Source organism: Mesoplodon bidens, assembly GCF_964165515.1.
Source record: "Mesoplodon bidens genome assembly, chromosome: 2".
NCBI lineage: Eukaryota > Metazoa > Chordata > Mammalia > Artiodactyla > Ziphiidae > Mesoplodon > Mesoplodon bidens.
Window position 1 is genome coordinate 112,468,382 of NC_138177.1, and position 13,859 is coordinate 112,482,240.

Below are 13,859 nucleotides of genomic sequence, written 5' to 3' on the forward strand. Positions count from 1 at the left end.
GAGGAAATCAAAAAATACCTAGAGGCAAATGACAATGAAAACACAATGACACAAAACCTATGGGATGCAGCAAAAGCAGTTCAAAGAGGGAAGGCTATAGCAATACAATCCTACCTCAAGAAACCAGAAAAATCCCAAACAATATAACCTTACACCTAAAGGAACTAGAGAAAGGAGAACAAACAAAACCCAAAGTTAGTAGAAGGAAAGAAATCATAAAAATCAGATCGGAAATAAATCAAATAGAAATGAAGAAAACAATAGCAAAGATCAATGAAACTAAAAGCTGGTTCATTGAGAAGATACACAAAATTGATAAACCTTTAGCCAGGCTCATCAAGAAAAAGAGGGAGATGACTCAAATCAATAAAATTAGAAATGAAAAAGGAGAAATTACAACAGACAGTGCAGAAATACAAAGCATCCTAAGAGACTACTACAAGCAACTCTATGCCAATAAAATGGACAACTTGGAAGAAATGGACAAATTCTTAGAAAAGTACAACCTTGAGAGACTGAACCAAGAAGAAAGAGAAATTATGAACAGACCAATCACAAGTACTGAAATTGAAACTGTGATTAAAAATCTTCCAATAAACAAAAGTCCAGGACCAAATGCCTTAACAGGTGAATTCTATCAAACATTTAGAGAAGAGCTAACACCCATCCTTCTCAAACTCTTCCAAAAAATTGTAGTGTAAGGAACACTCCCAAACTCATTCTATGAGGCCATCATCACCCTGATACCAAAACCATACAAAGATACTACAAAAAAAGGAAATTACAGACCAATATCACTGATGAATATAGATGCAAAAATCTTCAACAAAATACTAGCAAACAGAATCCAACAACACATTAAAAGGATCATGCACCATGATCAAGTGGCATTTATCCCAGGGATGCAAGGATTCTTCAATATACACACATCAATCAATGTGACACACCATATTAATAGATTGAAGGATAAAAAACATATAATCCTCTCAATAGATGCAGAAAAAGCTACAGTAATCAAGACAATATGGTACTGGCACAAAAACAGAAATATAGATCAATGGAACAGGATAGAAAGCCCAGAGATAAATCCACACACCTATGGTCAACTAATCTATGACAAAGGAGGCAAGGATATACAATGGAGAAAAGACAGTCTCTTCAATAAGTGGTGCTGGGAAAACTGGGCAGCTACATGTAGAACACTCCCTAACACCATATGCAAAAATAAACTCAAGAAGGATTAAAGACCTAAATGTAAGACCAGACACTATAAAACTCTTAGAGGAAAGCATAGGAAGAACATTCTTTGACATAAATCACAGCAAGATCTTTTTTGACCCACCTCCTAGAGTAATGGAAATAAAAATAAGCAAATGGGACCTAATGAAACAAAAGCTTTTGCACAGCAAAGAAAACCATAAATAAGACAAAAAGACAACCCCCAGAATGGGAGAAAATATTTGCAAACGAATCAACGGGCTAAGGATTAATCTCCAAAATATATAAACAGTTCATGCAGATCAATATCAAAAAAACAAACAACCTAATCAAAAAATGGGTGGGAGACCTAAATAGACACTTCTCCAAAGACATACAGATGGCCAAGAGGCACAGGAAAAGCTGCTCAACATCATTAATTGTTAGAGAAATACAAATCAAGACTACAATGAGGTATCACCTCACACCAGTCAGAATGGGCATCATCAGAAAGTCTACAAACAATAAATGCGGAGAGGGTGTGGAGAAAAGGGAAACCTCTTGCACTGTTGGTGGGAATGTAAATTGATACAGCCACTATGGAGAACAGTATGGAGGTTCCTTAAAAAACTAAAAATAGACTTACCATATGACCCAGCAATCGCACTACTGGGCATATACCCAGAGAAAACCATAATTCAAAAAGACACATGCACCCCAATATTCATTGCAGCATTATTTACAATAGCCAGGTCATGGAAACAAGCTAAATGTCCATCAACAGACAAATATATAAAGAAGATGTGGTATATATATACAATGGAATATAACTTAGCCATAAAAAGGAACAAAATTGGGTTATTTGTAGAGACATGGATGGACCTAGAGAGTGTCATACAGAGTGAAGTTAAGTCTGAAAGAGAAAAGCAAATATCGTATATTAATGCATATATGTGGAATCTAGAAAAATGGTACAGATGAACCAGTTTGCTAGGCAGAAAAAGAGACACAGATGTAGAGAACAAACATATGGACACCAAGCGGGGGAAGCAGGGGGCACGGGTGGTGGGATGAATTGGGAGATTGAGATTGACATATATACACTAATATCTATAAAATAGATAAATAATAACTTGCTGTATAGCACAGGTAAATCAACTGTGCTGTACAGTAGAAACTAACACAACGTTGTAAAACAACTATACCCCAATAAAAATAAATAAATAAATACCACCTTCTCTGTTTCTTTTAAAGGCAAAATATGTGTAGGAGAGGATCTAACAAGCTGATCATCTTTCTGTGCATTTATAAATACCAGTTTGAATTAAAATATGGTATATAGAGAAAGAACGTAAAAGTCTAATGTTCAACTATATGTACTTTAGTGAATTAATCACTTCATTAAACACATTTCATTTAACTTTGATAAGTCAATGATACCTATAATCTTTATAACATGGTTTCCGAAAATATAATCAACATAAAATACTGTTGCATAAAATACCATGCTTTTTAAAAAAAGAAAATAATTCTGAATGCAAAGTATATTTTTAAATGTTATTTGATATCATTAAAACCATTAAAAAATTTAAATACAAATACAGGATCTGTAAGACCAAAACTGGATTTTCAATGACTTGAACAATTAAAAAACTTGAAAACAAGTTTGTCTCCAATTTGACTTTTAGCTACTAACTAGAGAGACAATAATACTTTGTAATGTGGATAGAGGTAACTTCTAGTTTGGATTTGAGTGCTGAAACAGACTGCTTTATTGGGAAATGTGAATATGATTTTTTTTACATATTTATTGGAGTATAATGGCTTTACAATGGTGTGTTAGTTTCTGCTTTATAACAAAGTGAATCAGTTATACATATGCATATGTTCCCATATCTCTTCCCTCTTGCATCTCCCTCCCTCCCACCCTCCCTATCCCACCCCTCCAGGAGGTCACAAAGCACGGAGCTGATCTCCCTGTACTCTGCGGCTGCTTCCCACTAGCTATCTACCTTACGTTTGGTAGTGTATATATGTCCATGCCTCTCTCTCGCTTTGTCACAGCTTACCTTTTCCCCTCCCCATATCCTCAAGTCCATTCTCTAGTAGGTCTGTGTCTTTATTCCTGTCTTACCCCTAGGTTCTTCATGACATTTTTTTTTATTCCTAAATTCCATATATATGTGTTAGCATACAGTATTTGTCTTTGTCTTTCTGACTTACTTCACTCTGTATGATAGACTCTAGGTCTATCCACCTCATTATAAATAGCTCAATTTCGTTTCTGTTTATGGTTGAGTAATATTCCATTGTACATATGTGCCACATCTTCTTTATCCATTCATCCGATGATGGACACTTAGGTTGTTTCCATCTGCGGGCTATTGTAAATAGAGCTGCAATGAACATTGTGGTACATGACTCTTTTTGAATTATGGTTTTCTCAGGGTATATGCCCAATAGTGGGATTGCTGGGTCATATGGTAGTTCTATTTGTAGCTTTTTAAGGAAGCTCCATACTCTTCTCCATAGTGGCTGTACCAATTTACATTCCCACCAGCAGTGCAAGAGTGTTCCCTTTTTTCCACACCCTCTCCAGCATTTATTGTTTCTAGATTTTTTGATGATGGCCATTCTGACTGGTGTGAGATGATATCTCATTGCAGTTTTGATTTGCATTTCTCTAATGATTAATGATGTTGAGCATTCTTTCATGTGTTTGTTGGCAGTCTGTATATCTTCTTTGGAGAAATGTCTATTTAGGTCTTCTGCCCATTTCTGGATTGGGTTTTTTGGTTTTTTGTTATTGAGCTGCATGAGCTGCTTATAAATTTTGGAGATTAATCCTTTGTCTGTTGCTTCATTTGCAAATACTTTCTCCCATTCTGAGGGTTGTCTTTTGGTCTTGTTTATGGTTTCCTTTGCTGTGCAAAAGCTTTGAAGTTTCATTAGTGAATATTTACATTCAAATAATACAGATCCTAGAGATCACTTAATAACAATTATTTTGTTTTCACGAGTTCTACTTTAAATGCATAAAGAGAACAAGGAATGAAAACTTTACATCCAATATGGGGAGAGATAATCTGGCACCTTTAGTTAAAAACAATAGTACACCAAACACCCTATCGTATTTCTAATAAATAAAGGAAAAAAAATCAGATATTGTGATATGATAAAATTTTATGTTGCTACTCTTCTCTTCTAAGGTGACCAGGATTTAAACTGTTACAATTTTAGAATTTATGCAGATTTAAATTTAAACCGTGTGCTACCATTGGATTCTAAATGTTAAAGTTTGATATGAAATAAAAACATATTCATAAGTAGCCAAAAAAAATTTACACAATGTACAATGATTGGCAAACAGAGGCCAATTCATACAGATGAAGATACATTTGTTTTAGCTAAAACAATTTTTCTAAGTAAATAAAATTTAGTTAGGACAGCATCCTTGTCAGAAAATTTGATTCCTCCTATGAAATTAAGTATAAATAAAAGCAATATAGTAAAGATTCAGGAACTCTACAATTAACTGTAATTAAATTACTTGGAACTATTACTATAATTTCTGCATTCTTAGTCTTTGTACTAGTAAAATATGCTTCTCCCATTCAGTTATTTAAAAGTATTTTAGTCCTCTCATTATTCTTCATATGACCTTTGGCCTTATTTTCTCTTGAGATTTTACATAATCACTTCTCAAATTCTTAAAAAATAAATCACTGCCTTGTCTATTAATTTTTCTTGATTTTTTGTTTTGTTCATCTCAAAAGTTCTCTTACTTTGACTTTAATATTCTGCTGGGTGAAAACAATTACAAAGATAAGAAACCTGAAGCTTAGAGATCTACAAATGTAGCAGGGACAGCAGTAATACTTAATTACGTAAATATCAATTCTTCGTTCTGCCTTTCTATATTACTTTAGTGTGAATCTTTCAAAAACCTAGCTTAGTTAGCTGTAAGAGGTACTTATTTTTTCAACCTTTGACATAGTTGAAGTATGCATTCTTTAGTTAGTCCCCTAGTTTGTGAACCTGCCATAATATAAAACTTCCCCCCATAATATACAGTAAAATATAACTGAAAATCTTGTGATCCCTGTAGACTGCATATACACTATGACATATGGAACAGCACTGTCGTGTTGAGATGTGGGTTCTAGGTGGCTGGAGAGACTCATTCTATTGGTGTCTTGTTCCATCCAGCTATTTAAATTTGGGTCTTAGTAAAAAAGATAAATTATTATATTATGGACATTGAAGGTATCTTCTGAATAGGTGACATTATAAATTTTAAGTTCATGAATCCTAAGGGTCAGCTTTCATACAAAATACAGAACATGAATCTGGCTGAGATATAAAGAAACAGATTTTTCTTCTATCTCCTTCCAGATTCTTTAGGTTGATTAGGCTTATCTCTGCCTTAGAAGGTCACAAAATACAAAAAAGTCAACTATATCACATCTCAGGGAATGTCATGTCAAGACTGATGTTATATGATCAAAAACAAACAAATAAACAAAAACTAACTAATAGAGCATACCACATGTAGGAAAAGGAAAAATAAGGAAATATAAGGAAATGAACATTCCCATGAACTCTGTCATAAATGCATAGAAGGCCTTCTGGGAATTTTTGAAAGCCTACTGAATCAGGCTCATCTCTATTAAAACTGACTGCAGTATTTTTATTTTTTTATTTTTTTATTTTTATTTTTATTTTTTTTGCGGTATGCGGGCCTCTCACTGTTGTGGCCTCTCCCGTTGCAGAGCACAGGCTCCGGACGCGCAGGCTCAGCGGCCATGGCTCACGGGCCCAGCCGCTCCGCGGCATATGGGATCCTCCCGGACCGGGGCACGAACCCGTATCCCCTGCATCGGCAGGCGGACTCTCAACCACTGCGCCACCAGGGAGGCCCTGCAGTATTTTTAAAAAGGATCTAATGCATGAGTTATGGCAAGAGTGAATGATTGACCTTAAACAAAATACTCTTGGAAAAAAAAATTAGGGATTATAAATGCAAAAGAAGGAAGGTTTATGGAGTAATTACAAAATGTAAAATACTCTGACTTATAGTACATCTACTCATATTCAAGAAGAATTAATGTTAGTTTCATATTTGCTAAAGATCAATGGCAATTATAATCACAGTAACATGAAAAACTGTTTACGTAATTTCTATGTATTCCCATCTTAAAAAGGCTTATCTATTCTATGTCTACTTCCAATTTTGTAATGTTTGACATAATTCAAACAAGTCTCTCCTAAAAAAGCAATGGCATATAAAAACAGCCCCTAAAACTTCTCTCCAAGCAGATACCCACATGAAATAACTAACAATTTTTATTTATTTGAAGGAATATGGAAGAATTAGGGCTATGATCCTGTGTTTTACAAGTGATAAAAATGCTAATAATGGAAACTGCTTTATTATTTTGCTAATATGTTTGTAAAATTGCCCCCTTTTCCTTAAAAGACTTCAATGATTCAATATTTACGCTATCTTAAATGAGTGCTGCTCATTTAAGCTGCTAAATATAAGGGCAGCAACTATGGATATTTCTGCCTTTTTCCCAATTTAGGGTAATATTCTGATGACATCAAATGGTTTCAATCTACAAAGCTTAAAATTTGTTTATAGAAATAATGAATAATAAAGGAATAATAAATTGTATTACTTACCTTTCCGGAAACAATCTTTTCATAAATCTGAATTGGTTGGTCTGCAAAGAATGGGGGGTAGCCAGCTGCCATTTCATAGATTAACACTCCTAATGCCCACCAATCCACTGCCTTATTGTAGCCCTAAGATAAACCAACACCAAATGTCAATTATTACTTAATTCACTCAGAGGAGAATGAAGTCATAAATTATTTCAAAGTGATCTTCAAGCATATGAAAATTTTTAAAAAGCAGTTGCTGAGCAGTAATTCAGGATAAAATAAAAAATAAACAAAATGTATCAGGTCAGATTTGAATTAAACAAAGGGGAGAATTTCCAGATACTGAAATTGGATATTAGGAAATATTATTAAATCTTCTTCCTAAAGTCATTAAGAATATTAAAGACAATAAAAAATGCCCTGTTTAATTGGGATAATTTAGTTGTTGCTCAACAGTAGGAAGGGAATTGGACCAAATTACCCCCTTAAAGCCCAATCTAGTTCCATAATATTATGAATCAGGTTTTCTAGAGAATACTTAGAAAGGTCAAAAGTTTTGAAATGAAAGAGTACATACTGTACTTCATAATAAACAGTGGAGTTGACTTCAAAATATTCTATATTGTTGGGGTTAAGAGGGTGAGTATACTCGGGATAATCCCATCCATTTCACAGGATCTTATGAAAGCTAAAAATTTAATGTGGAACATAATAAATGTAAATATTTAAGTATACTTTATTCATCTAGTGTTTTGTTTCTCATCTCTAAAAGGTATAAAAGAAAGATAACTAAATCATGGGATTTTGTGGGGACTACATCAAATGAAAGGAAATGATGTGTATAAAGAGTGTGTTGCAAACCAGATGTACAATTCTAAGGTTTCTTATTTGGGTTTGTTTTTTTCATGTTAAGCCTACTAAAATTAAGATTTAGAAGTACTGATAAGAAAATAAATAAGAATAAAATATTAACATGTTTATATAAAGTTTGTTATCAGCCATAATCAGTGTCAACTGGCACAAAAGATTATAAAAAAAAACAAAACAACTTGATCATGGAGAGAAATGAGCTGAGTTCTTGCCAGATCTTTTGGTCTGCTATCAGATACAGCCTTTAATTACCTTTGCCACTCCCCCTAGTCCAACCGTTTTTCAAAATTTTAGCTTATAAACTATTTAATTTTCAAATTACTGGCTAAAATATAATAATATAGAGATTTTTTCTTTTTATTTCCTGCTTCTGTATGTTTTTAAAAAGAGAGAGACTAGTAAAACAGGAATAGCACTTTGTTTTGCTAATAGAAATGGCATCAACTTTGCTTTAATTCTTTAAATTCAACTCATTAATAATGTAATTACCATGTTTTTTTGCTATAATGAAAGCATGTAACGTTGAAACAGATCCTTTTACCAAACTTTGATTTCTATGTTTTGGATTGTGTACTAATGTTCATAATAAGTATTCCAGATGCTTTCAATACCCTAGGCATGGAAAACGAAAACAAATCAGTAAGAAAAACTAAATTATAATAGAAAAATGGGCAAAGGACATGAACTAATAATTCATACACACAAAGAAATACCAAATGGCTATTAAGCATTAAAAAAATCTAATAATCAAACATAAGACTTAAAATAATTAGATATTATTTACTGTCTATCAAATTAGTAATGGTTTTTAAAACAAGAATATCCAATGCTGGAGAAAGTGTGGTGAAACAGGTACTCTCAAACACTGCTGAGAAGTGCAAAATTGTTACAATCTTTTTGGACAGTGCTTTGGCAACATGTATTGAAAGCCTTAAAAATGTTCATACTCTCTGACCCTGTAATTCCACTTCTAGGAATCTATCCTAAAAAAGTAATTTAAAATATAGAAAAAGCTTTATGTACAAAGTTGTTTATCACAGTGATTTATAATAGAAGAAAACGAAATAACCTGAATACTCAACAACAGAAAATGGCAAAATACAATATGGTACATTTTCAAATAAGCCATTAGAATTATATTTGCATGCCTATTACCATTCAAGTGAAAAAGCTGAATACAAAACTGTACATTCACTATAACATGCATAGAAAAATATATTAAAATGTTTTTTTAAAAAGGCTACCTCTGGATGGTGAGATTATTTTAAAAAATAATTCACATACTTTTTTTTCATTTAAGTGGTAAAGTTGAAACAAAGGAAGAATTGACAACTAGTACATGTCGTCTTTAGTTTGTCTCTTGGTGTAACCCAGAGCAAGGGCCTCCTCGCCCTCCTGTATTGGGAATAATTATGAAAAGGCTATGCTTTTGGCTTCAAAACATGGATCTAGAGGTCAGATTTATTCATACTAATTCTCTCAGATTCAGAGTTAAAATCACCAGTTTATGGGATTACTGGTAGACTCTAAATAATTACTTTTTAGTAATTATGAACAAAAGATTTAAATTCATATTTAGATTAAATAAACATGTAAAATTAGATCAATAAACTTTATTTTTATAAACGTCCACAGTGATGCATGCCTTATATTTCTACTTCTTACATAACTACATTATAAATATACCTTGCTGAGAATTATTTCTGGAGCCAAATATTCTGGAGTGCCACATAATGTCCAAGTTCTGCCTTTAACTCTTTTGGCAAACCCAAAGTCTGTGACCTATAAAAGACAAAAAAACTTGTAAACATTTATTATTTCATAATAAATGTACTACTGTACCTAAGTTGAAAGTCAAAAATCAGAGTTAAAATTAACACCATGAAAAAAATTAAGTCAATGTAATTGAGACTAATCCAAGAAGGCACTGTTTAGTGAATAAAGGTTAAAGCAACCCATGATGGAGAACCTTTCCCTGACACAAACAAATAAACAAATGAACCAAAAAAAAATAGTTTTAATAAAAATGAAGCAGTGCTAGGAGTGTTCCTTAAGTCCAGCATTGTCCTCTGCCCTTAATTACATCCTCAGAAGTGCAAAAGCATCACTGGGAGAATCTTAATAACTGTGTAAAAAGGAATGCTCTCATTCTATTGATAGTACAGATGGAAAGAAAACACTACCACCAGTCCATTATTGGTAGCTGGGCCTCCTTTGGTAGCTGCACTGTAGCGTTAAAAAGCATGGACTCTTGGGACAGGCTGACAGGATTCAAATTATGACTCTACGTGTGTGACCTTGCTGTTCCTTAGTTTCATTAACCTTAAAATGAGGATAACAATAGTATTTACATTTCATAGTGTTATCAGAATTAAAAGAGGTGATACATGTAAAACACTTAGAATAATGCCTGGCACTAAGTGAGTACTCACAAATTTGGCTATTATTTCTTTACACAGGAGCCTGAAATCAGTTCACAACTATAGACTAAGGGAGATAGAAACAGGTTCCATCTTTGATGGAACTTTTGGTTCTTTGTAATAACAACAGAACTGTGAGCTCAATTTAAACTGTTAGGAAGAATTGTCTCCCTCAAAGAAAAAAAGAATCCAATATTGGTAGTTGTGGTTAAATACATATAACTTCTTATCCAGTATTTCTCAAATATATTATATATAATGTGTTCAAGTCATACCTGGATATAACCTTGGTGGTCAATTAAGAGATTTTCAGGTTTTAGATCTCTGTAGATGAGGTCTAGTGAATGGAGGTACTCGAATGTTAGCACTATCTGAGCTGCATAGAACCGTGCATGGGGTTCACTACAAAGAAACAAAACATTGATTTTCAGTAAAATAGGTTAACATATAGTAATTAGTAGAATATACAAAAAAAATAACATGAGGTAGAGGCATTTTGGGAGAAAATTTTTTTTTCTTTTAAACATATGTAAAGAAATATGTTAGTTTCGAAATATTTACTAAATCTATAAATCATCTTCAAATAATGCTTTGATATACTTACTGGGCAGCATATGTTGAAGAAAACTTAACTCTCAGATTGTCATTGTAATTTAAATTATTATTGGCCATGTTAGAAGACATTGAGAATGACTGAAAAACACCAGTTAGATTATCTGTCGGGGCAACTGCTATTGCTGATAGGCTTCATCTCATCTACCTTTCTGATAAATTTCAAATACTTAAAGAATTTCTGCATTAATCTGCAGATTTATGCCATTTTACCCAGGCTGTTACTATTACAAAAGTGACGTATGCTCATTATAGAAAAAGAGCCATAAAATATTAATGAAGAATAAAGATACCAATAATCCCATTCAGAAACCAGATTTAATCCTGGTGTCTGAATTTCCAAATCTTCTACTATGCATATTTATACAGATACCTGAACATAGGTATAATCTGTATATTTAGGTAAATACACACAGTTCTGGATACATAGATTAGATTAACTGATAGATTATGGTAATTTTGATGCCACATTCTGAGTATTACTCCAAAAGGATGTACTGTTTTCTAGTTTGAGTTTCTATTTCATCTTGTCGTGTATACACTGAATTCTTCTAATCTTCCTGATATATTGCAATGACTTTCAGATTTGTGTCCTCAATGAACAACCTTAACTATGAATAGAATTTCCCTCAAGATGGCTGGCATGAGTTTGATCTGGTAGCACCAAAAATAGGCATTCTAAAAAGAGATTGTATATGCTACTACTTTTGCTTGTCACTCACTATATTTCCAAGGTCTTAGCCTGATACACACCAAGTGCTCAGCAAATATTTGTTAAATGAATGAATATTCACTTGAATATTCATTCAAAAAAGAAAAACATTTTTGTGGCAATATTTTATGATATCCTTCCAGTTCCAGCCCTATCATGACACTGTAACAAGCTATACCATATGTCCTATGACAAGGAATGAGAATACTGTAAAGGGAGATTAGAAGAATCATCCTGGTCACTGAAACATTTATCCTTAATTTTGGAAGTGTTTGACCTGGGAAGTTCCCTCTCATTTTCTTCATACACCCGTTAATATAAGATGCATTTATCATCTTATCATCATAAACATAAGATGCACTCAGCATTTTATGTTTATCTCCACACCGGTGTTTGATTGGAGGTACACAAACATTACATAGATCTTTAATCAAATTGTTGAAAGGTCAGAGCAAAATATTCTATAAGGAGCATTTAATGCTGTAGCAGCTTTAAGTCTAGACAGTTACTATTTAAGTAGAGAATCGTAATGACTCCATTGATTCTGATTAGAACCATGCTCAACAATAACTCAGTCTTCCTGTTGCCTCAAAGTTTCTAAGGTGGGTGTTAGCAACCTTTCAAGTATATAAATAGTATGTGTGAAAGGTTAGAAAAGACAATATCTCTGTGTGAATTATGTCAATCAACTTGCTTTCCTCTTAGTATCAAGTTAAGTATTAAAGAAATAAGAGTGTGGGGAGTTGCAAAGAAAATAAATAATCACAGAAAATGGATAAAATATTTTTTGAAGACAGGTTAAGGTGTGGTAATTCAGTGTAAAACTCTAAATTATCATAGGGCAATATGAGAATTCTGGACCTGCCTGGACAAGGAGTGTAGGAGAGGACAACAGGAAGTTAAAAAAAAATCATTAAAGAGAAGTTACTCTGCATCAGCACAGTGCCTGACATATATTAGGTGTCCTATACATATTAGGTCAATAAATGAATTTTGGTTTAGGCCTCAGGTAACTAAAATAACTCTCATTCTGGCCCATTACTGAATATGATCTCATGGTAATCCAAGTCTACCATCATGTTTTCATGAATTGAATTACCATCTTCAGTCTTGTTTGAATTCATACTGATGTTTTAATTATGTCAATATACAGTATACTGAACAAAGCTGGACCTGCTCTTGGTTTCAGCTTCATTCTAATAGTGATTTTTAATGAATAGTAGTAGCTTACAAACTATTACACACAGGGAAAGTTAACAAAATCTATAAACTCCTTTAATAACTGTGTGACCTTATTAGTAATAACCTAATGATAAGGTACAAACTCCTTTTAAATGACATATATATGTTTAAAACTCAACATGGCAACAACGTTAAGGAGAATAAATTTGTGCAAAATAAACTTGCATAATTTTATCACTATGATACCAATGATTATCTTTTCTATATATTTCTTTCTTATCTTCATCCTTACACAAACTTCTTCCCCAGAGATGTATTATTAATATTTATTCAGTAAATACTGGTCTAAATTCAATTAATTTTTGCAATATATGGATATTCTTCAAATAATGGACCCTCATGATACCTACGAATGCTAGAATATTTATACTGCTATCATGGTGCTTTTATTTAATTTTTAAAACTCAGTATGATGTGGCCTCTTATTAATGTTTCCATGTAATTCTTCATATAGCTAAAATATTACTAAATTAAATGAAATAAATTTTTAACATTGACAGTAACTTAAAAGTTTGGTTTAAAACAAACACACAGCATATAAAGATTTGAGGAGTGTAAAGTGTTAGTTACCTGAACCTTCCAATTCTTCTTAGATGTGAAAACATTTCACCACCAGGGACATATTCCATAACCATGTATAAATTAGAATTATCCTATGAACAAATAAAAAGGATAAATAAATCAAAATTATGAAACATTATTTTGCACACAAATATTTTAAGATAACACCATGTTCAATTAGAAAAAGACAAATTAAAAAATCTGATACATTACTAACATTAGGAAGTAGAGAATAAATGGAAAAGGCCCTAACTTTTCTACACTGGGGCACTTATTTTCCCCCCCCTGGTACTCTTGCCACAGATTAGTCTGGGATTTTTGCTGCTCCTGCTCTTGCAGGGAACACTTAACTCTTGAACAATTAAACACTGTGGCAATGACATAATGCTATAGTGTAAGCAAAAGTTAAAAAAAAATTTGAAAAAGTTAGTAAGAATATTTACATTTTATGTACTAAATTAGGTCAGAGAGATTAACGATTTTTAACATCATCCTAAATACACAGATCTTCATTTGATTTAAAGAATAAATCTAAATATATTACTTTTTTGTTTATTCATTTTCTCCAGGTTTATCAT

The 13,859-nt window shown here is 32.7% G+C and overlaps 1 protein-coding gene across 1 annotated transcript in view; it reads right to left on the reverse strand.

The window, feature by feature from the left end:
* The window catches only part of PRKACB (protein kinase cAMP-activated catalytic subunit beta), a 143,583-nt gene that overhangs the window by 20,749 nt on the left and 108,975 nt on the right, over positions 1 to 13,859 (reverse strand). The window contains exons 5-8 of the mRNA XM_081225601.1: positions 13,291 to 13,373; positions 10,430 to 10,556; positions 9,421 to 9,516; positions 6,883 to 7,005 (exon numbers count right to left, since the gene is read on the reverse strand). Coding sequence (XP_081081727.1) covers positions 6,883 to 7,005; positions 9,421 to 9,516; positions 10,430 to 10,556; positions 13,291 to 13,373 — 429 coding nt within the window. The remainder of the gene's footprint in view (positions 1 to 6,882; positions 7,006 to 9,420; positions 9,517 to 10,429; positions 10,557 to 13,290; positions 13,374 to 13,859) is intronic.